The sequence below is a fragment of the Peromyscus maniculatus genome, chromosome 7, assembly GCF_049852395.1.
Source record: "Peromyscus maniculatus bairdii isolate BWxNUB_F1_BW_parent chromosome 7, HU_Pman_BW_mat_3.1, whole genome shotgun sequence".
In the NCBI taxonomy this organism is placed as follows: Eukaryota; Metazoa; Chordata; class Mammalia; order Rodentia; family Cricetidae; genus Peromyscus; species Peromyscus maniculatus.
In genome coordinates this window covers 17,456,773-17,484,496 of record NC_134858.1, presented here as the reverse complement: position 1 = coordinate 17,484,496, position 27,724 = coordinate 17,456,773, and the positions used below count along the sequence as shown (strand labels likewise).

The 27,724-nt window shown below is 50.7% G+C and overlaps 2 protein-coding genes across 9 annotated transcripts in view; one reads left to right on the top strand and one right to left on the bottom strand.

Annotated features, from left to right (window-relative positions):
* Carm1 (coactivator associated arginine methyltransferase 1) overlaps window positions 1–26,481 on the bottom strand; it is a 50,100-nt gene extending 23,619 nt beyond the window's left edge. For 2 of the 6 annotated variants that reach the window (XM_076575817.1, XM_076575818.1), the window contains exon 1: window positions 26,220–26,480. In XM_076575817.1, coding sequence (XP_076431932.1) covers window positions 26,220–26,442 — 223 coding nt within the window. In that variant the 5' untranslated portion in view covers window positions 26,443–26,480. Of the gene's footprint in view, window positions 1–18,614; window positions 18,695–25,631; window positions 25,683–26,219 lie in introns of those variants that run through there. The other 4 variants (XM_076575815.1, XM_076575816.1, XM_076575819.1 and 1 more) reach the window with 4 other exon arrangements.
* Window positions 26,482–26,777: 296 nt separating this feature from the next.
* The window catches only part of LOC107402465 (uncharacterized), a 35,558-nt gene continuing 34,611 nt past the window's right edge, over window positions 26,778–27,724 (top strand). For 2 of the 3 annotated variants that reach the window (XM_076575821.1, XM_076575822.1), the window contains exon 1: window positions 26,778–27,228. In XM_076575821.1, the coding sequence (XP_076431936.1) occupies window positions 26,897–27,228 (332 nt within the window). In that variant the 5' untranslated portion in view covers window positions 26,778–26,896. The remainder of the gene's footprint in view (window positions 27,229–27,724) is intronic. The other variant, XR_013052641.1, reaches the window with a different exon arrangement.

Below are 27,724 nucleotides of genomic sequence, written 5' to 3'. Positions count from 1 at the left end.
TCTCAGCAATCACATGGTGGCTCACAACCATCTATATAGTGAGATATGATACCAACAGAGCGCTCGTACCTAAAACAAAACAAAAAACAAACAAACAAAACCACCTATACGGCTCTTTGAAAGAAACACAGGGATAAATCTGTGACTTTGATTTTGCAATGGATTCCTCGCTATGAAACTAAGAGCATGGGAACTATAAACTGCAATTTTTATTTTATTTTATGTGCACTGGTGTTTTGCCATGGGAAGTCAGATCCCCTGGAACCGGATTACAGACAGTTGTGAGCTGCCATGTGAGTGCTGGGAATTGAACCCAGGTCCTCTAGAAGAGCAGTCAGTGTTCTTAACCACTGAGCCATCTCTCCAGCCCATAAATTGTAATTTTTAAAAATTTTAAAATTGTAAATTCGTGGGGAGGCTGAAGCATCCCTACTCGGACTAGGAATTTGGGACCAGCCTGGGCAATGTAACAAGATCCTATCTCAAAAATAAAACAAAGTGACCCAGGAGCATGCTTGTTCTTCAGAACTCTAGAACCTGAAATTAGGAGACTCTTGAATTCCAGGCCACATTGAGAACCTGACCTTAAAAAAAAAGGGGGGGAGGGGCGGCGCAGAGCACTTATCTCAAAAGTACAAGGCCCTGGAGTCTATCATAGCAATAAAAAAACCCACAACAAAACAAAAATGAAAATAAACAACTCCAACCCTGTCTATGAGATGTCACTTCTCATAATGTCTACAATTTAAACAGTGACATGAAGCAAGTGAATGGAGAGATGTGGAAGAATGAAGGCCAGCAAACATCTCTAGAGGGGATGTGACCGCCTGACACAGCAACTCTCTTCCAGGTATATCCCCGCAAAGAACAGTAGGCAGAGCTTCAAACAAATGTTGTTTGCACATAGTCAGGTATAGGGACTGCAGCAATAGCCCAGTCGGTCATGAGGCTGAGGCCAAGAGGCTCGCTGAATCTTAGCCTCAAGGTTCAAGGGCCAACCTGGGCAACACAGTAAGAGCTCCAAGAAAGAAGAGAACACGCTGGGGTCAGGGCTGGCTGGTGGAGAGGGTGCTTGCCTAGAATGCAGGGAGCCTAGACTACCCCAGCACAGCATAACGTACATCAAGCAGTAGGAGTGCTGCCCAGCTGTGAAAAGCCTTCAGAGGTTGGAGGCAGGAGGACCAGAAGTGGGAAGGAAATATACACATACAGAGAAAGAGACAAGGGGACTCTTTATCCCCAATAGTCCAAACTAGACACAACTCAAATTCCATCAACTGATCAACAGATAAACAGAATCAGATAATGGTATTATTTCAGCATAGAGAGAAACAGAGTCAAGACCAGCTACAGACTAGAACACTACCAGAAACTACTGTCAGAAGGAGGCAGCCACAAGTGCCGTGCAATAAATACTGCATTCAACGGAGCAGCAGGAAGGGTAAACCGAGGTGGCTGGGACAGACTTTCAGTTGCCAGGGGCTCTGAGAAGGCAGTGGGGGAGCAAGAGCTTCCTGGTGTGGGGTTTCCTTTGAGGTGATGACAGGGTTTTGGAGATAGCTAAAGGTCACAGTTATATAACACCGAATAAGCTCAATGCCACTGCATTGTACTTTAAAATGCTTCGTGTTAGTTTATGGGACTGTCATTTCAACAGAGAAAGAAGACTGATCCCTACCTGACAGTAGGGTGCAAGGAGGCTTACAGTGCACGCAGGGACCCTGGCTCCCATCCTTCTGTCTAGCCTATGGAAGAGCAAGGCTCTGGGGGCAGAGCCTGACTTAAGGCAAGTGTTTTGGCTGTCCACTGCCCTAGACACAGGGACCCAAGGCAAGGTGCCTGGGACCCACCCCTCCTGGGACACAAGATAAAGATGATCTTCGGGGTGGGTCTGTGTGATGATAAGACCCCAGAGTGCTTGTTTACCCAGCTGCCCTGAGTGCTCCTCTACATCCTGGCACCAGGAAGGGCTGTGGCCAGGGCACCCCTGGCTGAGAGATCTGAAAGCACAGATGAAGGAGTCAGCAATCTCTGAGTATCACAGCCAGCCCCCCAGGCCTATCCTCTGAACACAGGAGGCACCAGGAACCTTTCTGATATACCCATGCAAGCTAACAAACCAGCTGCACCACAGCCATCCCCCGTCCCGTTCCGTCCCCCACCTCCCGCTTTAGGTGGCCTGGAGTACAAGCTTGGCTCTGAAGAATTTGCATGGCACATGCAAAATCCTGGGTTCCATCTCTACAAAAATAAACCAAAAGCAAACAAAATGTTCCTTTGGCAGAGGCCACACGCACGCCTAGAACCCCAGCTGGCCAGGTTCATCAGTATCAAGGGAAAGTAGGGTGACAGAGCAGGCCACTCGATGTCCTCCTCTGATCTCCATGCACCTATGTTCCTATGTATACATACCAACAGTAAGACATGCACATACAACACACACACTGACTGACACACACATCCACAGGGGAGGGTTGAGCTGGATGTGTTGGTTCACACCAGTCAAGCTCAGGCCAGAGTTATCATTTCTTTCTCTAGAGTCCCTAAAACTCTAGAAAACAGGAAATGGCAGGTTATATGTGGGAACAGTCCTTGTCTGGGTGGATTCTCAAATGGGTCTCAAATAGAGCACAAAGAATGGGTTCTGAACTGAGTACCCTGGTCCTGGCCATCAGAGCCTGTCAAGTTCTGTGGCCAAGGAATGAGAGTCTAGGGTGACAAGGGACAGCTGTACAGGGCAAGTGGGACACAAACAGATTCCCCATGACAGGAAGACCTTCAAGACAGCCCATGCTGCTCCCTACAAAAAAGTTCCTCATCTATCCCCCAATTTCTGCCATGAGACAGCCACCTAACACTTTACAAAGGCCCCTCATTTCTTCATTATGTCACCAACTTGCTCAGAGAGTAAGGGTCTTACTCAAGGTTACACAGAGAGATAGGCTCTCGTGACTGTCTTCAGAGTTACTGCTCCTGGCCAAGGTGGACTGGACAGCATCCTGGAATGGCCACATTTTTCTAAAGAAGAGCCAAACAGCTGGTTCTGGTGGCACAGGCTGGAAGGATTTGTTGGAGGCAGAGGCAAGTGGATCTGGAGTTCGAGGCCAGCCTGGGATACATACCCTTTAGCTGGGCGGTGGTGGTGCACGCCTTTAATCCCAGCACTCGGGAGGCAGAAGCGGGCAGATCTCTGTGAGTTCGAGGCCAGCCTGGGCTACAGAGTGAGTTCCAGGAAAGGTGCAAAGCTACACAGAGAAACCCTGTCTCGAAAAACAAAACAAACAAACAAACAAACAAAACAAAAAAAAAAAAAAAAAAAAGGAAGAACCAAGCACTAAATATTACATCTATTCTAGGAGTGAAAGTCAGTGGTTAAACTCTTGTTGAGCACGTGTTCAACCCTGGGCCTTGTCTCCAGCACTATTATTAAAAAAGAAATTTTTTTTTCTGTAAGGACGATCTGTGTCACAATGACTCAATTCGGTCTGCAGCAGACTTCAATAAGTAAACAAATAACTACGGCTGTGTCAATACAACTTTATTGACAAGCCAGGAAGAGAGCCAGGTTTACTTCACAGGACTGCCGTGTCTCGAGTTCCAGGTGTAGTGCTAAGCCCACTGTCTACTCATGTCCTCATCTGCTTACCAGATACAGATAATGAGAACATCCACTTCCCATCCCAGACTTGAGGGACCCATGGCACTAAACTATGCAAGTCAGGAGATGCACCAAAGCCATTGTGGCTGGAGACTGGGGAGACCTCTCAGTGAGTGCAGGGGACCTGTACGGCAGTGGTTCCCAACCTTCCCAAATGCTTCAGCCCTATACAGTTCCTCATGTCATGGTGACCCCAACCATAAAATTATTTTGTTGCTACTTCTTAACTGTATTTTGCTACTGTTATGAATCATAACATAAGTGTTTTTGGAGACAGAAGTTTGCCAAAAGGGATCTGAAGTCACCAGCTGAGAACCACTACTGGAGAAGGAGGGCTGCCAAGCTGAGGGGCAACATGAGACCTAGTTAGACATACAGCTCCAAAACCTAGAGGCTCCCACAGCCATGGGCAGCAGCACTAGGAAGATTCTTAAGCTAGGAGACATGGAAGGGAACTGGGTGGAGGAGGATGGACTGGGGATGCAAGCTACACTGTCCCCCACTTGCCAGAAAACTCCTCTACCCCTTGTCCTAGACCTGCTGCCTCCCCAGGACAGAGGATCTACAGGACCCAGAAGCTCCTGCAGGAGCCCCTGACCAGAGAGTCCCAGGGTCATGCCAAGCCTCGGTAACGGTATGTTCTACCCTACTAGTCATGCACCACCTCAGCCCAACCGCTGGGCTCTCCTCTGCTCAACATCCTCCTCACTGTGCACACCCAGGAGGCAGAGGTCACTGGACCTCATGAGTTCAAAATCAACCTGGGTAGCAATAATGAACCCCTTCTCAAAACCAACATGCCATGTGTAGGGGCTCACACCTAGTCCCTAGCATTTGGGAAGTTAAAGCTTAAGTATCACCCCTGAGTTTGAGGCCAACATGGGATACACACTGAGTTCCAGGTCAGCCTGGACTACAGAAGGAGACCCTGTATCCAAAACCTTGCTCTGCCTAGCTGGGCAAAGTGGGCTGGGGGATAACTCAGTGGGTAAAAGCAGTAGCCACATAAGTGTGCAGGCCTGAGTTCCATCCCTAGAACTTTTCATGTAGACGAAAAGTGGGGTACATGGCCAGCATCTGTAATCCCAGAAATAGGAGAATCACCCAGAAGCTCACAAGCCAGCTGACTTGGAGGAGTACAGTGTATATTGACAGAAACAATGATACTCTGCTTTAACAAGAAATAAGGGCTGGGCGGTGGGGGCGCAAGCCTTTAATCCCAGCACTCGGAGGCAGAGGCAGGCGGATCTCTGTGAGTTCAAGGCCAGCCTGGTCTACAGAGTGAGTTCCAGGAAAGGCACAAAGTTACACAGAGAAACCCTGTCTCGAAAAACCAAAAAAAGGTCAGAAGCAACTCCCAAACATTGGCCTCTGACCTCTACACAATGTGCCAGGATAGGTACACCCATGCATATATACAAAGTAACAAAAAAAAACAAAAACAAAAACAAAAAAAAAACCCTCACTGAAAACAAGTAAACAGAAAAATAACATCCATGGCCTCCTGGTTTCTCAGTCTTCAGTAAGAAGTCGTAAGTACACATGGGACTCATAGGCCCTCTGTAGCATCCTCTGCTTCACTGAACCCTGCCTGGTCCAGACACTAGCTCACTAGTTAATGTGGTGATATAATGTACACCCTAATAAAATTTGCCTGACCCTCTGAATAGGTGAGACAGTTGATTGGCTTGATCAGTTTGGGAGACAACTAGGCAGTGGGACCAAGTCCTGTGCTCATTGCATGAGTTGGCTGTTTGAAACCTGGAGCTTATGCAGGACACTTGGCTCAGTCTGGGAGGAAGGGACTGGACCTCCCTGGACTGAGTCTACCAGGTTGATCACAGTCCTTGGGGGAGGACTTGTCCTGGAGGAGGTGGGAATGGAGGGTAGGCTGGGGGTAAGGGGAGGGCGTGGGAGGGGGGAGAATAGGGGAACCCATGGCTGATATGTAGAACTGAATGGTATTGTAAAATAATATATATATAAAGGAAAAAAAATAAAATTTGCCTGAAGATCAGAGAACAGAACAAGCCACCAGATTAAACATAGAGGCCAGACAGTGGTGGCACACACTTTTTTTTTTTGTTGTTGTTGTTTTTCCGAGACAGGGTTTTTCTGTGTAGTTTTTTGGTGCCTGTCCTGGATCTCGCTCTGTAGACCAGGCTGGCCTCAAAAGAACTCACAGAGATCCAAAAGAACTCACAGAGATCCAAAAGAACTCACAGAAATCCGTCTGGCTCTGCCTCCCAGTGCTGGGATTAAAGGCCTGTGCCACCACCGCCCAGCTAATTTGTCCTCTATCCCTGTCCCGCCTCCAGCGGGAGCTCAGTGTGTGGAATCACAAAGACTCAGGTCCAAATGCTAAACCTGCTCTGTCCATACCTAAGTGTAGCTGAAGATCTTCCCACTGCTTGAAGGTCACTGTTCCCGACCCCTTGTCTAGAAAGCAATAGGGCAAGCAGAAATCCCTTGATGCCTTAAGTTGTAGGCTAGAGACCAGTAGGAGTGCACAAGACCTAAAGGGAAGCTCTTCTCCAGTGGAACCTTCTATTTGTATAAGGAGCGGGAAGAGGGGCAATAGGGTAGCACTAAAAAGCAGCTAAGTAGGTGGGACAAGGTCAACAACACCCCATACCCTCACCTGCCCAGCAGGAGGCTATTATTGCCACCCCTAGAGGAGCATCTTGGGCACTTGTTGGGAAGCACACACATGGGCCAAGTATGGAGTCTTTCCTTAAATCACCTAACACTGCCAAGTACAACAGGGTCCTTTACCTTCCAGAAGAGCCATTCCACAGTGAGAGAAGAGTTGGGGGAGGGGGAAGAGCCCCCCAACCTCTCTCTCCCCAAGACCAAGATGAAACCCTGAGCCCACCTAGCCTCAGCCAGTGCACCAGACACAGGGTGCACCAGGTCCAGCTGTGAACACAAGAACTGAGTCTTGCTTCACATGCTGAGCCTGCAGGGGTGAGAGGCAGCCAGTGAGAAGACAAGAACACAGAGTGCTGGGAAGGAGTAGACGGGCTGATGCACAGGAATGGGTGTAAACTGTATCACAAACACCCCTGTCCCAAGGCCTCCCACCTCCACTCCCTGCAATGACTTTGCCTCCAAACCACTGGCCACCAAAGGTTTCTCCTCTATCTTGTGTGGCTAGATCACTGTGGAGTCACCCAGCTGGGACGACAGCTCTGATCAAGGAGGACCACTGTTCAGCTGCAAACCTGGGTCTTGGTTCCCTCATCTAAGAGAGATCCGAACATTCCCAGGGTAGGAAGACTGATAGAACCCCCAGGGAAGGCTAGGCAGCCCATGGAGGGGTGGTGTTGAAAACAAGCTGTTGACAGCACATCTGTGAAGCAGGTACAGAGGGATCAAAGTCCTTCTCTGCTGTGTCATGGAGGTGGAAGTGGCCATCATCACTGCTTAATACTAAAGTAGTCATGATGGCTGTCACCAGTGCAGATCACCCACTGCCATGGAGAGCGCTGACCCAGGAGCTCAGCCAGATCATCCTCTTGTAATCTAAGGCAGATGATCTGCTGTCCGCAGAGAAGCTGGGAAGTGGCTGCAGCCAGTCTGCCTGCCCTGGGGCATATGAGGACTATGAGGTCACCCTAGGCTCTTCTGTCCTCACTAAGGGAAGCAACAGGGAACTTCCTTTGCTTTCCTTATCCTACACAGCTCTACTTGCAAACAAGCACAAAGACATCGGCAGACACAGTATAAGGAAGTCCTGAACACAAAAGCTAATACCTACTAGATGAACTAACAAATGAATGGTCAATTAAAGTAGCTTTTTTTTGTTTTGTTTTGGGTTTTTCTGTTTGTGTTTCAAAACAGGGTTTTTCTGTATTGCCCTGGCTGTCCTGGAACTTGTTCTGTCACCAGGCTGGCCTCTAACTCACAGAAATAAGCCTGCCTCTGCCTCCCAGTGTTTGGATTAAAGGTCTGCACCACTACACCCAGCTAAGAAGTAGGTTTTGACTTGTGGTAGTGCACGCTTTTAGTCACAGTGCTCCAAACAAAGGTGGATCTCTGAGTCTGAGCAGTGTATGTCATGAAAGCACAAAGAACCGAGTTCAAAACCCAGAACCCACATTAAAACAATCATGGGCTAGAGAGATAACTCAGCAGTTAAGAGTGCTGGCTCTTCTTCCAGAGGATTGGGTATTCATTTATTTATTTTTCTAGGCAGCACTCTTTTTTTGGGGGGGGGGGTTGCCATGGGTGTCAGGTCCCCTGAAACTGGAATTACAGATAGTTGTGAGCTGCCATGTGGTGATGGCACTTGAACCCGGGACCTCTGGAAAAGCAGTCAGTACTCTCAACCACTGAGACTTCTCACCAGCCTGAGGATTGGATTTTAATTCCTAGCACCCACACTGCAGCTCATAACTGGTGGCAATGTTATCCCCAGTTCCCAGGTATCTGACACCCTCTTGTGGCCTCCATGGGCACTGCACACATGTAGTACACAAATACACAGGCAAAACACTCACACACATAAAATAAAAATCTTTTTAGAAAACAAAAAGCAGGGGATGGAGAAATGGTTCAGCAGCTATCAGTGCTGGCTGCTCTTCCAGAGAACCCAGGTTCAATTCCCAGCACCCACCTGGCAGCTCACAACTGTCTGTAACTCCATTTCTGGGGGAATCCAACACCCTCACATAGACATACATACAGGCATGTAAAATAAAAATAAATAAATCATAAAAAAACAACAAAAAATAGGTAGGGTAGTACACATTTGCAATCCCATTGTTAGGGAGGCAGACACTCAGTAGGTGAAAAGATTTTAGGAGAGAAATGAAATCACAAAGCTGTCCTCTGACCTCCACATGCACACCACAGCACAGATTACCCACATCCACAACATGAGTGTGCAAACACAATGATTATTAACAATTTTTAATAAACTAAACTGGATGGCACCTGGGGAAGAACATCACTGGAGGTCACACTCTAGCCTTTGCACACACATGGGCAACACAAACCAACACACACACCAAGCCACAGGCAGGATAGGGCATGAAAAAGAGAAGGAACAGGGATGAAAGGAGGAGGAGGGGCTAGTGTGGAAACACAATTCCAACAAGCACCATGGCTGTCCCAGGAAAGGGAATACTTTTCAGGCCAACCTTCCTTCACCCAGCTCTATGCACACAGGCCAGTGAACACTTCTCCAGCTTGACCAGGGCCAGGCCAGGGCTTTAGAGGTGTGTGCCCAGACGAGTGTACATGACAGGAAGAGTAGACAAATGGGACACAGGCTTGTCTGTGTTCCTGAGTGACTGACCCAAGGAACAGTGCACAGGAAAGATTGGTCTGGCTTCTCACGACACACCCTACTGAGCTGGTAGAATTTCTGTCCTGTACACAGAAGATAACCAGGCATACAGCGCTGGCTGCTGTGAGGCCTAATTGAACCCTGATGCACAGGGAGGTCAGGGGTACAGGCCAGGTTTGTTCCTCCATGCACAGTTCTCCCAGAGCCAACAGCACCCATTCCTCTGTCACCAGAGGGTGTGATGGAGGTGGGGCAAGCTGAGTTGCACCAGGTCAGGTTGCCCCAGGCAGCCCAGCTCTAGGCTGCATTCCAGGCAGCTGTTACCTGGGAAAGCTTCCCTCCCCCTGGCAAAGATGGCCAAAGGCCAGACTAGTTCTGGAGTCAGTCAGAGCAAATGTAAAGTTCAATTGTCTAGAAAAATCAAACCAATCACAGTCCAGAGTGTTGTCATGAGGATGAACACACCCTGTGCCTGTGGGCACACTGCAGGGTGGGGTTAACACAAAGCACCCATCTCAGCACAGAGGGCAGAGACAATGAGTGGAGAGGAGGGGCCTCAGAGAAAATCCTGGGCAAAGCAATAGTAAACATAGCATAGGTGTCTTCACCCCCTTACTGTATTTCCCTATTAATCCGCCAAATGGTGACCCCTAAACCTAGCTTACCTGGAAGGCCCTTACAGCCAAGGGCCGACACAGGAATCAGTTTCACACACTACTTGTAATCTTTTGGGAGGGAATGTGTGGATGGTGCACAGGGTTTTGTGCATGCTGGCTGGGCAAGCTGCTCTACTGCCACGCCACGCCCAGTTCCTCACTAGAGGTTCAAGGCAGGGGCTCACTGTTGGGTTTCCAACCATTTCAGTACAGCCCCCAGAGCCAACCCCCTGCATGAGCATAAGGCAGCCTAGTGGCAGCTCTAAGACTTGGCAGGAACTGTATCACAGCACAAGGTCTTTAGGGACAGGATACATCAGGAGGTCTGGAAGGCTGAGGTGGGATGGAGCAAGTGGAGGGAGGAGCAGTGGGAAGGAGCTCAGGGACCTCAGTGTGTAGCCCAGGGGTCACTGCTGAGAGCTGAAACTGCCAGAGGCAGGAGCTACATAATCCGCCTCACAGAGGTGTGAGTCAGGTGGGGAAGTGCAGCTGCCATCAGTGGCAGGCGAGTCTCTGTTTCAGAGAAACAGGATGTCCTGGGGCTGCAGGGAGGCCAGAAAGGCCTCCATTAGGTGCTTGAGGACTCCAGGAACACAGGATGTTTCAGTTAGCAGGGATACATCCCACCCAGGCTCAAATGCTGCCTCTCCAGATATGGATCCAAATGTTGTGTAGGCTAGAGGGAGCCATTGTTGCTTGAAGTGGCAGTGGACCACAGCAGTGCAGCCCAGACAGGCGCCTTGCTTGAGGAACTCTGGAACAGTCTGCACTGGCCAGTTAGTGATGCAGAACTAGGATGGGGATCTCAGGGGAGACCTACTCCAAGCCAGAGTGACTTGTGTCACCAGAACCTGAGGAAGCAAAGGAAGCAGGGAGGAGAGCAGCACGAGAGATGTAGACCTGGTGACTAAATGCAGGCTGTGGGACCAAAACAACTGTCACTCACCTTTTGCATTTTTAAAAGCAAGGAGGGGAGAGCTGTGTCTACTGGGACTCCTTGGGAGAACATGCCAACCTCAAGGGTGTTCAGATAGTGAGAGGCAATCAACAGGGACTGAGGAAATTGGTTCACTGAGTAAGAATCTTTGCTGATGAAGCAAGAGGACCTGAATTCAAATCCCGATTGCCTACGTAAGAGCTAGGCATGGCCATGAATGCCCATAACCCCAACACTGGCAAGTAGATATAGGTGAATTCCAAGGGCTCACTGACTAGCCATGTGACAGAATCCATAAGCTTCAAGTTGACCCTGTTTCAAAAAATAATGTGGAGAGCAATAGAGGAATATCTCTTGATGTTCTTCCTCCTCTGTATGTGTTCTTCGGTACACACAATTGAACATACATATACAAGTCAGTGAGGCTGGGGAGTTGTTTCAGTGGGTAAAGCACTAGCCATACAAATGTGAAGTCCTGGGTTTGTGTGAAGGGGCCCCAAAATAGCTTGACCACACAGCAGCCATGACAAGCTTAGGGGCCTAGACACAGCTTCTGTGATAGGCTTACTGGCAGGCAACACCCAGATCCAGGAAAAGCCTTAAGCTGACCCCACCCAGGGATCTACCCAGGGGTGAGGAAGTACCTGACACCCCAAACATTCCAACCATTAGATAAGGTGGCCCGGTGTCCTTGAGTCTAGCACACACCTATTTTTTGTTTTACAGATACCCCTAGACAACTGTCAGCCAATCAGGGTCCTGGACCCTGGAAATCCCTCACCCCAACCTCTGCTATGATAAAAACTCTGCCCCACCTGAGCTCAGGGCTCTCTGCTCTCACCACTGTGTCAGACAGACAGAGGGACCAAGCTCTGGAGCTTGAAATAAAGGCTCTCTGCTTTTACATGTGGAATTTGGTCTCAGTGGCGATCTTTTGGGGGTCCCCGCGATCTGGGCATAACAGTTTGAATCTTCAGAATTCATGTAAGGCTGAACACAGGTGTACCCAGTTGTAAAGCTATAATCCCAGTGCTCCCAACAGAGATGGGAGGTGGAGACGGGAGAATCCCCAATAGCTTATAAGCCAGCCAGCCTTGGGTGACTGCAAATAAGAGACCCTGCCTCAAAATAGGTGAATGGTGGGGGCCAACACCTGAGGTAGTCCTCTGACGTACCTACACACACACACACACACACACACACACACACACACACACACACACCACACCACACCACACCACCACACCACCACCACCACCACCACACATACACAACTAAAAAAAAAAAAAGCAATGAATTTCAGTTAAGCACATGGCCAGCCAGGCATGATGGCTGCATCAATAAGGAGGGGCACAAGCACGTGTCTACTATCACCCACCCAGACTCAGTAACAACATCTTTATGGGTGGAGAGGGGAAGTGTCCCTCAAGGGTACCTGACAAGTCCAGAAGGACCCTCCATCTTCCTTTCCAGCTCCTCCTGGATCTGCAAGACAACCCTCATCTTTTTTTTTTTTTGGGGGGGGGTTCAAGACAGGGTTTCTCTGTATAACCGCCCTGGCTGTCCTGGAACTCACTCTGTAGACCAAGCTGGCCCCAAACTCACAGAGATCCGCCTGACTCTGCCTCCTGAGTGCTGGGATTAAAGAAGTGAGACACCATGCCAAGCCTCCCTGCATCTGTCTTTATTAACCTCCATGCATAACAAGAGCATGCCTTTTTTGTTAGCACTAACCCACGACGGGCATTTGGGCAGCACCCCTCAGTCTCATCCAGTCTGTGCTAAGGGGCGGGTTTCTAGAACCTAAGTCATTCTCACTGCCACGTGCATGCACACAATGAAAATGAACCCCACCTTGGGGAACATAATTAGCTGAAGCAACAGCCAATAGCATTGAAGGAAAACAGCTTGGTTATATCTTGCCAAAATATGGAAAATGAATGACTTTAAAGAGGTAGACAAAAACATGGGTGCAGGGGACGAGCTCTCAGGCTCAGTGCAAAGAGTATAGCCCAGAAAAACAATCTGTACTTATTTCCAAGAATGGGCATCCTTGAAGCAGAGGACTAGCAGCAGGTGGCTGGAAAGGAGGGGCAGCCTGCACCAACAAAAACTTCCAGAGCAGAGAGACATGCTTGCTGTAGGGGCAGGCTCACTGGCTGACCCTGGGCAGCAGGTTACACGGGTGCTGGATATCCACAACTGTCAAATGCACCAAACTCAATACCCAAGGCCCAGGCAACTTCATGGTGTTGATCAACAGCCATGAAATAAAAGAAAGAACAAATCAATGAACATACAGAAGATAAGAAGGGTCTCCCAGAACCTCCAGGCCCTGCCTCTTAAGGCTACTCTGAAACTTGGTCTAATTTTCCTTTATGAAGCTGCTCATGGGGGGAAGGTTTTGTGGCACACACGTGTGATACTAAAAGTTGAGCAGGACTGCTACAAGTTCAAGGTCAGTATGGGCTACAGAGTGAGACTCTGTCTCAAAAAATTCAAGTGGAGTTGGGTGGTGGAGGCGTGCACCTTTAATCCCAGCATTCAGGAGGCAGAGGCAGATGGATTTCTTTCTGTGCTGGTCTACAAAGTGAGTTCCAGGACAGCCAGGACTGTTACACAGAGAAACCCAGTGTGTGTGTGTGTGTGTGTGTGTGTGTGTGTGTGTGTGTGTGTGTGTTTCAAGAGGATAGGGGCTCTGAGGAGATGGTTAGTGCATAAAGCACTTGCCATGGAGAAACTAAGGATCCCAAACCCCCAAGCAAACGCTGCATAGACTCAACCGCCCATCTGTAATCCTAGTCCTGGGAGGTGGAGATGGGATCCCTGGGGTGAGCTTCCAGACTAGAGAAATCAGTGAACTCTGGTACAATGAAGAGACCAGCCTTAGTAACTAAAGTGGAAAGTAAGTAATGAGAAGACACCCAGGGTCAACTCCTGGATTGCACACACATGTGTGTTCACATGCATACACATACCACATACACACAATGAGTCGGAGATGTAGCTCAGTTGGTAGAGTGCCTGTCTACAGCACACACGATGCCTTGGGTTCTATCTCCAACACCCAAAGGACTGTCATGGTGGCTCACGCCTGTCATTCCAGTACTCAAGAGGCAGAGGCAGAAGTGGGAGAATCAGCAATCCAGGTCATCCTTAGCTACACAGTTAGTTAAAGGACAGCCTAAAAGCAAAAGCAAAAATGTTGGGTGATCCCAGCAATCAAAAGGCAAAGACAGGTGGATCTCTTTTGAGTTTAAGGACAGCTAGAATCACACAGAGAAATCTTGTCTCAACAAAAACAAGCCAGGTGGCGGTGGCCCGCACTTTTAATCCCAGCACTTGAGAGGCAGAGACAGGTGTACCTCTGTGAGTTTGAGGTCAGCCTGGTCTACAGAGCAAGATCCAGGACAGGCACCAAAACTATACAGAGAAACCCTGTCCTGAAAAAATAAATAAATAGAAATTAATGAAACAAACAAAAAATTCTGTTGGCTTCTAAGCTCAGGGCAGGTGCCAGTGTTAGGTGGGCAAGCCTGGAAGGGCGCTGAGAGACCCATCTTGCTATTTCCAGGACCTTAGATCCTGAAGCTACCCAAACAGTTCTTAAAAAGTTGACAAAGAAGCAGATCCTAGGGCAAATGGCAGCTGGTTGCTATAGACATATATCCCTTTGGGGCCACATGGTGGGCTTATGAACATTATTCACTCACTGAACCAGCCAGGCTCTGAAAGGCCCTTCATATTACTGGAGGACTTAAGAACTCATTCACTTAGCCAAGGTCACAAGGTCATGACTGTCACTCAGGTCCTCAGCAGCTTCTGGCCCAACGTCAGGAGAGAGGGAGGGTAACTTGCCAGCCATGACTCCCTAGCCCGCTGTGACAGGAACCCCACCCACCCAGCATGATAGAAAACGTGATAGACCACCTTGCTGTCCTCCACCCTCTTGACCTCCCAGCTCTATAGCTAGGCCAGCCTTTTCTCTTAGCCATCAGCTGACATCCTCCTCAGTACCTCTCGGGCCCTGTTCCTGTCAGGCACAGAAGGGATGGGGTGTTTGTCCACATCCTCTCTGCCTCCAAAGACAAGAGTCTACTAGAGATGGGGGCTGCATGTTACTTTACAGGACTGTGAGTCTGGAAACAATGTCTAACCTGGCCAAAGCCACCTTCAGCCAGCTGGCCCTCCCCACCACCAAGACACTGAGATCCAAGGAGTCTGAGTCCCAGGACAGCCCTTCACCCTGAGAGGACAAAGGGGCAGTTATCTGAACCTTCCTCCGCCCCATTTCTTCATGCAGGTCACTCTGAAAATAAAAGCTTCTGCCCTGCCTGCTGCCCTTGGCCAGGCTCAACCTAGAACCTCACTCCCAATGCAGGTCTATGAAGCCACCTGGCCACACTCTACCCTAATACTTGATTCTTGTCAGCTTGCCCTCTAGAGAAGAGGTGCAAATTCTATTTTGCAGCAGAGGAAATGGTAGCACGGTCAAAAATATTGAGTATATAGTATATAGGAAAGCCCTGACAGTGAGCACTGAGTCCCACTGCGCCATGGGCTAACTCTAGGCAACCTTAAGGCTTCTCTAGCAGAGGCCCAATGACCAGCCTCCCTCTAATCTCAGATCTCCATCCTCTGAGTAAACAAGCAAGGTTCAATTTGCTTGTTTTTGCAGTGCTGGGAACAGGAGCCAGGACCTCCAGCATGCCAGGCAGGCATCCCATCACTCAGTAGCTCCAGCCCCAGGCTGGGACAAACAAGCTTAAGTGATTACTGATTTAGTAAGTATAGGACCTCAGATATTTTCAAATCTCCAAGCTGCACAGAGCAGAGATTTTCCACTAGTGGAAAGCAAGTGCTAGGAACAGCAGCTCGCTCAGGTGCATGTCCTCCTTGGGGCAATGAATTAAATATGGGCTACACCCATATGGCTGAAAACCTCTGCAGACACCACCCTCACCCTGCCCTCGAGAAGCCTGTACCTGTTCACTGGGACGCCATGGCAGCCTCTGGGGCTGGTGGTCTCTCTTGCCTTTCTAAGTTTCTCCCTTTCCCCAAGTATGAGCCCCAACTCAAGCCTGGTCAGCCCTTATTTATGAATTCTTCTCAAAGCCTGCTGGAGGGTCTGCCCAGGAGCTCACAGTAACAGCAAGGCCAGCTATAGTGATGAGGATGTGACTGAACCAGGCTCTCAGGCCAAATTCTTAAATGTATTCCTGTCTCCACACTGGCCCTGAGAGGCGCAGCTGTCATCCATCTCTACAAGTGGGAGGGCAAGTGAAGCTCACAGAATGGTCTGGGGTCACAGCCACTGACTTTTGGCCTCATACCTCAGCAAACTGGGTTCAGTCTTAGGGCCCCATGGGCTGGGAGTGCAGCTCACTATATAACACTTGTGTACACCTGTGTGTGCAAGGCCTTGAGCTCCCCCCCAGCACTGCAATAAACAAAATCTGGAGAGGCTCTCCGAAGGTCAGGTTCAGAGTCCTGGGCTGACCTGTCTGAAGTTCCTCCCACCCTCAACTCTCCACCCAGCACAGCTGGGCATGCCCTTCCACTCACCTCATTTCCTAAGTCTTGTTTCCCGGGTTCTCCAGCAGACCACAGTTAGAGTGGATGTTCTGGGCAGAAACTACAGCTGCCACAGATGGTCTCCTGAGCCGTTTCCATTTGCTAAACCAAGCGGATCCCCGGTGGAGTCCCATCCTGGTGAGAACACTCTGCCTGTCCCCTGGTCTAGGCACCCATGGGGAAGCCCAAGGCTCAGGGCTTGCCATTCACAATCTCACCAGGATCTGAGACATTAAGGGAATCTAAGGCACAAGATACAGGTGACATACATTATCCTCCAACAGTCTCCATGACATACTCAGGCAAGCTCAAGTGCATCTATTCGGAAAAATGTCTGACTGAGTGAGTTGATTCTGCAAACATACAAGTCAGGTCATAGGACACAGTCCAATGACAAGAAAACCAAATTACACCGTCTACTCTTCCATGTCCAAATCACAGGGAGGGCACTGGTTCTCAATTTGTGGGTCACGACCCTTGGGGGGGGGCACATTACGATTCGTAACAGTAGCAAAATTTATAGTTATGAAGTAGAAACAAAATAACTTTATGACTGGGTTCACCGTAACATGAGGCGCTGTATTAAAGGGTCTCAGCATTAGGAAGGTTGAGAACCACTAGCTGAAGGGCTTTGGGTCTGGGCATGGCCTGGGTAGGGGTGAAGAGGGTAAGGGCTGGAGGGTTGGAACCTGGAGACCATGGCTATTGTCAGGGAGCTCAAACTCAGCTACCTAAAGGGAAGGGCTGGGCCTAATGAGGAAACATTATCCACACATAAGAAAGGACACCTGAGTTCAAAGAGCTACTCTATGGGAGGTACCAAAACAGAGCAACTTGGGGGGGTGACACACATCACACCTCAGTGGACTCAAGGCCTGTAGGCTAGGGCTGACATCCAGGACAGCTGCTCAGAAGCACAAAGTCAGATTTTGATGTGAAATCCTCCCATCCATCCATCCATCCATCAATCAACGTGGGGGAGGGGTGTTGGAGAGTACTGGCTGCTCTTGCAGAAGACCTGGGTTCAACTCCCAACACCGACATGATGACTCACAACCTCCTATCATCACAGTTCGAGGGGATCTGACAGCCTCTTCTGACCTCTACCAGTACCAGGCACCGATGTGAAGCATATACATATATGCATACATCCATAAAGTAAACCAAACAAAACACCTCACGATGTTTACTTATGGGCGGACAGACTACCACGTGCCAGGGTCCATGTGTGGAGGTCAGAAGACAACTTGTGGGAGTCAGTTCTCTCCTTCCCACGTCTGAGTCCCAGGGTTCAACTCACCCCATCAGGCTTGGCAGCAGGCACCTTACCCAGCAAGCCACCTCACCAGCCTTGATTTGCTCTTTATCCAAACTCCATGAGTCAGTCCATTTGGTGGTTCAATAATAAATTTGCATCTAAAGTCTTTACTAAAAAATACTTCTTACATTTATTTATGTGTATGATGTTTTGCCAGCATGTATACATGTATACTATGTATGTACATGTATGTATGTGCACTTTTGCCCATGGAGGTAAGAAGAGGGTCTCAGATCACCTGGAACTGGAGTTATGGGTGTTTATGAGTCGCCATGTGGGAGCTGGGAATCAAACCCAGGTCTTCTGCAAGAGCAACAAGTGCTCTTTTTGTTGTTGTTTTGTTTTTCAAGACAGGGTTTCTCTGTGTAACAGCCCTGGCTGTCCTTGAACTTGCTTTGTAGACCAGGCTGGTCTCGAACTCAGTGATCCACCTGCCTCTGCCTCCTGAGTGCTGAGATTAAAGGTGTGTGCCACTACTGCCTGGCTTGCAACAAGTGCTCTTAACAGCTGAGCCAACTCTCTAGGCCCTGTAAAACATTTTGGAAAAAGAAATGGTGGCCAGAGAGATGGCTCAGTGTCTAAATGCTTACCATGCAAGCATGAGTGCCTGAGTTTGACCCCCCAGACCCCAAGTAAAAACCAAGCTGGCTGTGGTGGTGAGTTCCAGTAATCCCAATGCTGGGGAGTCCCAGACACGAGTATTCCTGGGCCGGCTAACCCAGCCTACCTGACAAGTTCCAGGCCAGTGAGAAATATTATTTCAAAAAAAGAACTACAAGCTAGGAATATTCCTTAGTTGATAAAGTGCTTGCCATGTAAGCCTAAGGTATTGAATTTAGTCCCTAGAAGCCAGGTAGAAAGACTCTGTGGTGGTTTATAACCCCAGGCCAGTGAGCAACCTTGTCTTGAAAAGGCACCAAGCCCCGAGGAATGATACCAAAGGACACACACACACACACACACACACACAAGGAATGGCACCCAGGGTTTACTGGCCTTGCAGGCACACTTTCTTATGCACCTGCAAACATCATGCATGCCCTCAGACACCCCACCACCACCAAAAAAAAAGAAAGAAAAGGAAAAAAGAAATGAAAAGGGGAAGCATGGCAGGCGTGGTAGTGCACACCTGTAACTCCAGCTATGAAGGAGGCAGAGGCAGGAAGCTCAAGACTAACCTGGGCTACAGAGCAGAGGGCGGAGGTGTAGAGAGCATAGCACAGTGTGCAGATGGCCCCATCCCAGTACCAAAGGCACTTTTCCCTGTGGACAAGGAAAAGGAAAATTGGAGTCAGCCTGGACTCGAGTTTTGAGGGACCCTGAGGAAAGGTTATTAAGAACCCTCCTCCAGGGGTCCAGGGTCTAACCTTTTGTTGCTCCTTCCCTAACACCGTGAGTGGAATTCTTTTGTTCTGGAACACAAGTTCTGAGCTCAAAGAACAACTCTCCTCCCACCTTCCATGGGTCCCAGGGTTCCATGGTAAGCACCTTACCTGCTGAACCATCTTGACAGCCCTACGGGACTTCTGCCCCACACCCCATCCACCCGACAACCTCACCCGATGTCCAAGAGCACGAAAAAGGAGATGCCGCCTTGTGTAAGTGGCTGCTGCTCCGACACACACTACACCGTCTCCACGTCATCTGTTGGCCTGCAGGGTGCAGGAAGAACTGCAGAGCACAGGCCATCATCTCAGCACGTCAACCAGCACGTGACCTGTTTGGCCACCAGCAAAATAGGACCACAACTCCCAACCTCACAGGGCTTTCCATTTCTTTTTTTTTTTTTTGGTTTTTCGAGACAGGGTTTCTCTGTGTAGCTTTGCGCCTTTCCTGGAACTCACTTGGTAGCCCAGGCTGGCCTCGAACTCACAGAGATCCACCTGGCTCTGCCTCCTGAGTGCTGGGATTCCATTTCTTTTTTAGATCTACTTATTTATGTGCATGAGTGTTTTGCCTACGTGTGTGTGTGTGTGTGTGTGTGTGTGTGTGTGTGTGTGTGTGTGTGTACTGTGTGTGCCCACAATCAGAAAGGGGTGCTGGCTCCTCTGGAACTGGAATTACAAATGGTTATAAGCCATTATGTAGGTGCTAGGAATCAAACCTAGGTCCCCTGGAAGAGCAACAAGTGTTCTTAACCACTGAGCCATTTCCCCAGAAATTTCACCATCACCCCCCATCAAAAATTTTTGAGTTTCTCACTGTAGTCCAGGTTGGCCAAGAACTCACTATATACCCCAGGCTGGCTTCCAATTTCAGGCGATCTTCCTGTCTCAGCACTAGGATTCTAGACGTGAGTCTCGCCAGGCTTTTTAAAGACCAGTAGTGACACACACAGAAGGCCATCATCTATAGGCCAACGGGCCCATGCCACCCAGAAAGTGTACCCTTATTTTAAGGCCTGACCCACAGACTTGGCGTGTCCCAAGTCTGGCTGAGGCCATATTTCTTTTTTTATTTTTTTGAAACAGGGTCTCAGGTAGCATAGGCTGGCCTTGAATTCAACATGTAGCCGAGGCCGACTTTAAACTTCTGGTCCATTCACTGGGCTTGCACACCCGTGTTTATGTGGTTCCATTCACTGGGCTTGCACACCCGTGTTTATGTGGTTCCATTCACTGGGCTTGCACACCCGTGTTTATGTGGTTCCATTCACTGGGCTTGCACACCCGTGTTTATGTGGTTTCATCCACTGGGCTTGCACACCTGTGTTTATGTGGTTCCATTCACTGGGCTTGCACACCCGTGTTTATGTGGTTTCATCCACTGGGCTTGCACACCCGTGTTTATGTGGTTCCATTCACTGGGCTTGCACACCCGTTTATGTGGTTTCATCCACTGGGCTTGCACACCCGTGTTTATGTGGTTTCATCCACTGGGCTTGCACACCCGTGTTTATGTGGTTCCATTCACTGGGCTTGCACACCCGTGTTTATGTGGTTTCATCCACTGGGCTTGCACACCCGTGTTTATGTGGTTTCATCCACTGGGCTTGCACACCCGTGTTTATGTGGTTCCATTCACTGGGCTTGCACACCCGTGTTTATGTGGTTTCATCCACTGGGCTTGCACACCCGTGTTTATGTGGTTTCATCCACTGGGCTTGCACACCGTGTTTATGTGGTTCCATTCACTGGGCTTGCACACCGTGTTTATGTGGTTCCATTCACTGGGATGGAACTCAGCCCAGTGCTGCCTCCAGCTCTCTTCTCTCTCTCTCTCTCTCTCTCTCTCTCTCTCTCTCTCTCTCTCTCTCTCTCTCTCTCTCTCTCTCTCTCCCCCCCCCCCCCCCGCTCCCCCCAGACAGGGTTTCTCTGTGTAACCCTGGCTGTCTTGGAACTCTGCAGACCGCCCGCCTCTGCCTCCTGAGTGCTGGGATTAAAGGCGTGCACCACCGCCTAGCTTGCCTCATTCTTTCATCCCAGGGTTTACAAGTTTTTGCTGTTAAGGACCCACAAGTAAATACTACAGGTTTTATAGGACAAGATGGTCCTGGCTAAGTATTCTTTGTGGACTGGTGATTTTTTTCCAACCCCTACAAACTGTAAACGTTTTTTTAGATCTGACTGTATAAAAATAGGCCATAGGCTCCATTTTGCCAACAGGCAGTGGTTTATGCTGTTCTTTCCCTGACAGATCCCAAGGTCAAGCACTTGAGTTGGACAACAGGAGCTCATGCAGAGCCTGGTATAAAGTAAATACAAAATAAATGACAACAGCCATAAGCAATGCAGGTGACAGAAGATCATCTTCCTGGTATTGCTAACTTTTCAACTTCCTTTTATCTTGTCAATGTGGCAGACCAAACCTGGGTTCATAACAAATGCTCAGGAGATGGTAGAGGGGAGTCACAACGGCCCCTGATTCTATGACTTCAGTCTAGCTGTATCACAAGTCTGACCTTGAACTCACTATGTAGCCTAGACTGGCCTTGAACTGCAGATCCTCCTGCCTCAGCCTCCCCAGTGCTGGGATTACAGGTGTACAGCAACATGCCTGGTTGATACAGGGTTATGCAAGACTGTTTAAGGCATGTTAGGCAGACACTCTACTGTCTGAGTACAGCCCAGAGGGGTTTCTTCCTGCCTTTCCACACTGGATGTCCTCTCACCAAAATGACATCAGCCCTTCCTTATCAGACAGGCAAAGCATCTCTTCCTAAGGGGTTAAGGAGCAAGCAGGATATCATCCAAACTCATTCTTGCTGACTAAGACAGAAAAATGACCTGGGCATCTCCAGATGAGATGGTGCCAGACTGAGCAACTGAAAGTCAACTCTGCTCTCCTTCTAGCCAGCCCAGGCTGGGCTTTTCTGAGACGCTGCTTCCTTCAAGGGGTGGCAGCCTATATTCCTGTAGAGGCCATGCCAACACTTCCTCAAGACCGAGGAAAGCCCATGCCAGGGAGAGTGGCCTGGTTACAGTAGCTGCCTGCCATGTGGCCAATCCCCATGGATAATAGCCAGAGTGACTTCAAATGACTAGGAGAGTTGGGAAGGATAACCACTCTGCAGGGGGACCAGAAGAGGACCTTCTGGAGCTAGCTGCCACACTTCCCAATGAAGGGCACAGCTGCCCAGAAACAGAGGCCCAAGAATCGCTCTCCCATCAAGGGGTACAAAACTAAGGGGCATCCTAGAAAACCAGCTCTTCCTATGCTACCCTGATGGCTGGGGCTGAGGCTCAGCAGGCAGAAGGTCTGCCTACTACACACAAGGTTCCATCCTCAGCACAGCATAAACCAGCATGGTGCTGCATGTCTGTACTCCCAGCCCTGGAGAGACTGGGGACAAGAGGACCTGGGACTGAAGGTCATCAGCTACATTGTGTATCTGAAGTCAGCTTTAGCAACATAAGACTTTGTCTCAACATTAGTAACAATAATATAAAAATAACATCTGTAAAAATGTTCTTGGGTGTGGATGTGATCTAAATACATTGTATTCATATATGAAATTACCAAAGAACATAAAATTTAGAAATACTGTTGACAAACACTCGCTACAAATGCCCTGCTCTAGAAACCCTTCTCTTCTCTTCTTCCAGCCCTTCAGCCCCAGAGGGACACGGGCTATGGGCAGGGAGGTGCTGCTGCACAGACACAGGCACAGACCGCTCCTGAGGCCAACTAAAGGCGATGGGACTGACCAGCACCTGTCAGACTCCAGAGTTTAGTTCAGGGCCCTCAGAGGACCCACAGACATCTCTAAACATTTGAAGCAATAGAAGATTCCTGTGGCCGGGCAGTGGTGGCATATGCCTTTAATTCCAGCACTTGGGAGACAGAGGCAGAAGGATCTCTGGAAGTTCGAGGTCAGCCTGGTCTACAGAGCTAGTTCCAGGACAGCCAGGGCTACACAGAGAACCCCTGACTCCAAAAACTTTAAAAGAAAATTCCTTCTGGTATTCTGACAAACCCTCCTTACAGCCTATGTACAAATTCAGATCCTGGGAACTGCAAACACAAGTTGGCTGGAAGTATGCAGGCTCATAATGAACAGGTCAGTGTCCTTCAGCTTGACCAAAGCATTGAGGCCCCAAGAAGTCTCTACATGAGACCATCTCAAAACAAAACAAAAACAGGAAAACAAGTACACGGAGGCAAATAAGAAGCCACAGGAAGTAAGGGGTGCTTAGAGTTTGGTTACAGAAAGTCAAGGAGTGCCTGGAGCCAGTGGGACCTGTAAGAGGGCAATCTTCTTCCCTCCAGCCCAGAGGGAAAGTGGCCTTGTGACACCTAGATTTCAGAATGTGACCAGGAAATGAGAGAGTATATCTCTACTGCTCTAAGCCACCAAATTTGTGGTCATTTGTTACAGAGACCATTGGAAATCTACACACCCAGCTTTGACTTGCCTTCAGAACCCATGTTTAACCACACCCCAAAGTCAGGAATGGTAGGTACAAGTCTATAATCCCAGCAGGAAGTGGAAGAAGCATGATGTTCAAGGCCACCATAGACTACACAGCAAGTTCAAGGCCAGCTTGGAAAGCACAGGGTTATCTCAAAAATGGCTCAGTGAGTAAGGGCACTTGCTACCAAGTCTGATGAGTTTGATTCCCAGGACCCAGAGGGTAGAAAGAGTGAACCAACTCCTGCAAGTTGTCCTCTGACCTCCACATTCTCACTGTGACATGATACACCCCCCACACACACACATAAATAAATGTATGTAATAAAAAAGGGGTGAAATCTTCACACCACCCCAATGTCATTTTAGCCTAGAGCAGTCACGATCCTTTGAGGGTCACATATCAGATTTTGTTGTTGTTTTTCGAGACAGGGTTTCTCTGTGTAGCTTTGTGCCTTTCCTGGATCTCGCTCTGTAGACCAGGGTGGCCTCGAACTCACAGAGATCCGCCTGCCTCTGCCTCCCGAGTGCTGGGATTAAAGGCGTGCACCACTGCCTGGCACATAACAGATTTTTACATTACGATTCCTAACAGTTGCAAAATTACAGGTAGGAAGTAGCAACAAAATAATTTTATGGTTGGGAGTCACTACAACATAAGGAAGTGTATTAGAGAGTCACAGCATGAGGAAGGTCGAGAACCACTGGCTTAGAGGTTGAAAATTCTTTCTGGCCCCAAGAATATATCTGGGACTGAGGATTTTGAGAAACATGACTTTTTCCTCAACATCACTTTACATATACATATGCACACATAGATGTGCATATATATGTGTGTATCTGTATTTCTGTATAACTTTCAACACTGTTAGGATTTGCGGGAAGAGAGAATCAGCCTCTCAAAGAGTACAGACTGGCTTGAACTTCCGCTCCTTTCATCCACCTCACATGTGCTCAGGTTACAGGTGTATGTATAACCACTTGCCTTTCTGAAGACAAGACCTCACTTTGTAGCCAGGCTGCTCTTAAACTGAGCTCCTCCTACAGCCAGGCATGGTAGCACACGCCTTTAATCCCAGCACTTGGGAGGCAGAAGAAGGATCTCTGTGAGTTCGAGGCCAGCCTGGCATATATAACTAGCTATAGGACAGCCAGGACTACACAGAAGGACCCTGTCTCAAAAACAAAACACTGAGTTTCTCCTGCTTCAGTGTCCCAAATGCTGGGATACAGGTCCACACTACCACACCTGGCACTTGAGGATTGTTTTGTGGGGCTTTGGTGGTACTGGGAAATCTAGTCCGAGGCCTCAAACTTACCGGGCAAATGTTCTACCTGAGCTCTATCCCTAGTCTATGATCATCTTTCTTATTTTTATTTCACTGCTGGAACAGAACCCATAATCTCACCCATGCTGAGCCCCAGGCAACTTAGATAATTACAACAAAACAAGACGACAAACTGTCAAGATTCTCCTGGAATAAGATGATCGTCTCAGAACAGAAGAAAGTAGGTGTAAGCGATTATATGGGAACTAACAATTATGTAAATATAATATATTCTATAAATAAAGTGTTTTTGTCAAGTTCACAACCCAAGCCACCCAGAACTCTGTCTTGGTGACTGAGGCAGGATCTGCCCACAGCACCCAAGCTATACTCAAGCTTTCAGCCCTCCTACTTCAGCTTACCAAGTGTTGGGCCCGCAGGCTGGCACTACCACATCCAACGTCCCAGAACACTTCCCAGGGTAGGCCCTGGTACCTCGCTTAGAGGTCTGGGGTCCTGCAGGGCTTCACTTCCTTACCAGTCCTAAATTCCAAATCTGTGAAACTCCCGTTTCCCTGTATGGTCAAGGAGATCCCAGCTCTGCCCAAGCCCCCCAAAGGTGCCCTGCTTTTGGGCACCAGACACACTCGTTTCTCCTGTGTTTTCAAAGTCAAGGCAGAGAGGAGGAGAAGTGAACAACTGCTACACACATTTCTCTTCCCAACACTCCATTACCAAGGGGGGAGGGAATTCCCACAGGCCAAAACCAGTCCGTTCCTCCTTGGTGGCCCCTTAAGAGCATCCGTGTAAGAAACCCTGGGAGACAAAGACCATGAAACAGAATAGCAAAATGCCAGTGAGGAATCCGCCAGAAGAAAGAGTAACAAGAGAAAGAATGAAAGGTGGAACCACAAAGCTCGGGGGGAGGGGTTTGCCCTTCGCAAACACACTGATTTTCCCCCCTTTATTCCCCCCACTGAAATGTCAGTTTTTGAAGCAGCTTCTGATAATGTCACCAGCTTCTCACGTCCTTAAAAAAGGAGACAGGAGGCGCGTGGCGACGGAGGTGGTGTTACCTCTTGACTTCTAAAGCCGGCCATCAGCAAACCGGCCTTTCCCCTCTTCCACGTTTCCATGGGGGATGGGGGCGGGAATCTTGATCTGTCCCCAGTTCTAAAGTTTACCAATCGAGGTATGTGTGTGTGTGTGTCGGGGGGGGGGGGGGGGGATCCCGAATCCCAAGTCCTCCTCCACAAGGGCGGCACCCAGCCTTCCCGGGGCTCCACACCGAAAGCCACTTTTCAAATGTCCGTGTGAGTGTGGAGAGGATGTCCCCTGAGAAGAGATCCACAAACCACACCCGCGCGGGAGCCCTCTCGATCGTCCCCTCTCCGGCCCCTCCTGCATTATCCCCCCTCAATCCTCGGGGCCCCACTTCCTGCCACGCGCCCCCCCCCCGCAAATCTCAGGCCCCCGACTGTTTCCCGCGCCCCTCTTCGGGCTCCTCGGTCCCCGCGCACGCCTTCTTTGCCTTCTCGCCCGCGGGCGGAGAGAGCCGCGTGCACTGGCTCGGCTCGAGTCCCCCCCGCCCGCCCGCCCCCTCCCCCGGCGCCCGCGCTGCCGGCCTCGTGCGCCGCCGTCCCCAGGGTGTCCCCAGCACTCACGACTGTAGAGGGCGATGCCCGCCGCGTCGGGTCCGGCGCGCACCTCGAGGCGCAGCGCCTGCTGCTCCGCGTGCCGCTGGATCTCGCCGTTCGCGTCGCCGATAGTGAGGAGGCGGGCGCCGGGGAACACCGACACTGTCGCGCAGGGCCCCGCGCCGCCCGGGCCCGCCACCCCCGCGCTCCCCGCACCCGGCCCCACGGCCGTCGCTGCCGCCGCTGCCATCTTAGGTCCGGCTCCAGGCCCCGCTGCCACCACCGCCACCGCCACCGCCACCGCCACCGCCACCGCCGCACCCGGGCCCAGGCCGCCGCCGCCGCCGCCGCGCAGGCCGAGGCCGAGGCCGAGCCTGGCAGCGCGCCGCCTGCCGGCCACGCGCCGCCTCGCCGCCGCCGCCACGGGCCGGCTCGGTGGCGCAGCGCCCCCTGCTGGCGCCTGAGGGAGCCCGGCGAGAGCGAGCACGACGTGGGTGGGGCCGGCCCCACCCCGCGGGAACGGTCGCCGCTTTGTGAGGTGGCTTAGCCTCCCCGGGACGCCGGGGCGAAGGACCCTACGTCGGGAGGCGGTGCTTGGCGCTATGGCACGCCCCCAGGGGCGCTAAGCTCCGCCCCGAGGCCGCGTTGCGTGAGAAGCGGCGCTTTGTGCCACCGCGCAGCAGCTCCGGAGAGATGGGCAGGGCATGCGTCAGGAGGCGGTGCTTGGCCGCTCGGGCACGCCCCCGGAAGGACCGGGAGGCCCCGCCCCCCCCGGGCCGGCGTTTTGTGAACCGCGGCGCTTTGGACCCCCGTCAGCGTCAGGAGGGGGCGTTCGGCCGCTCGGCCCCGCCCCCGGGGGCCACGCCCCGCCCCCAGGCCGGCCACATGCGAACGACCATGCTTTGTGCCACAGTGGAGTAGCTCGAGAAGGGTGGAGGAGCTTGAGCCCGGGACCGGTGGCCGACGAAGAAGGGACGCCCCCTCGAGGGCTGGGCTCCGCCTCTATGCCGGCGCCCAGCGAGCCACACGCTCCGGGGTGAGTAGGTGCTCGGCCGCTCGGGTACGGCCCGAGCAGGGCTGGCCCCGCCCCCGCAGGGGCCGCCGTGAGTCGCAGAAGGCGGGCGCTCTGAGGGCGGAGCAGCAGCGCAGGTCAAGGGGCGGTGCTCTGCCTCTGGAGGGCCGGTCATCTCCGGGCCAGGGTCCTGTGAACGACCGCCCCGGGCCTGGAGAATGAAGGTTCCACGCTAGGCGCCCGGCCACGCCCCCGAGCCGAGTCCCCGCCCCCGAGCCGAGTCCCCGCCCCCTCGGTCCTGGCCAGGCGCTGCACCTCGTTCTGCTCTCCCTGGTGGAGGAGGGAGGACCCGTGCGTGCTAGGAGGGGGCCGGCCTCGCCCCAGGCTGCACGGCTGGAAAAGCACTTTGAACCCCACTCCGGACCTTGGGGATTCCCACTGAACTGTCAGTCTTTGAGGAAATTCTCCAGCTTCTCCACCGGGACCCCTCCTTTCCAGCTAACTCTCGGATCCCCCAGTA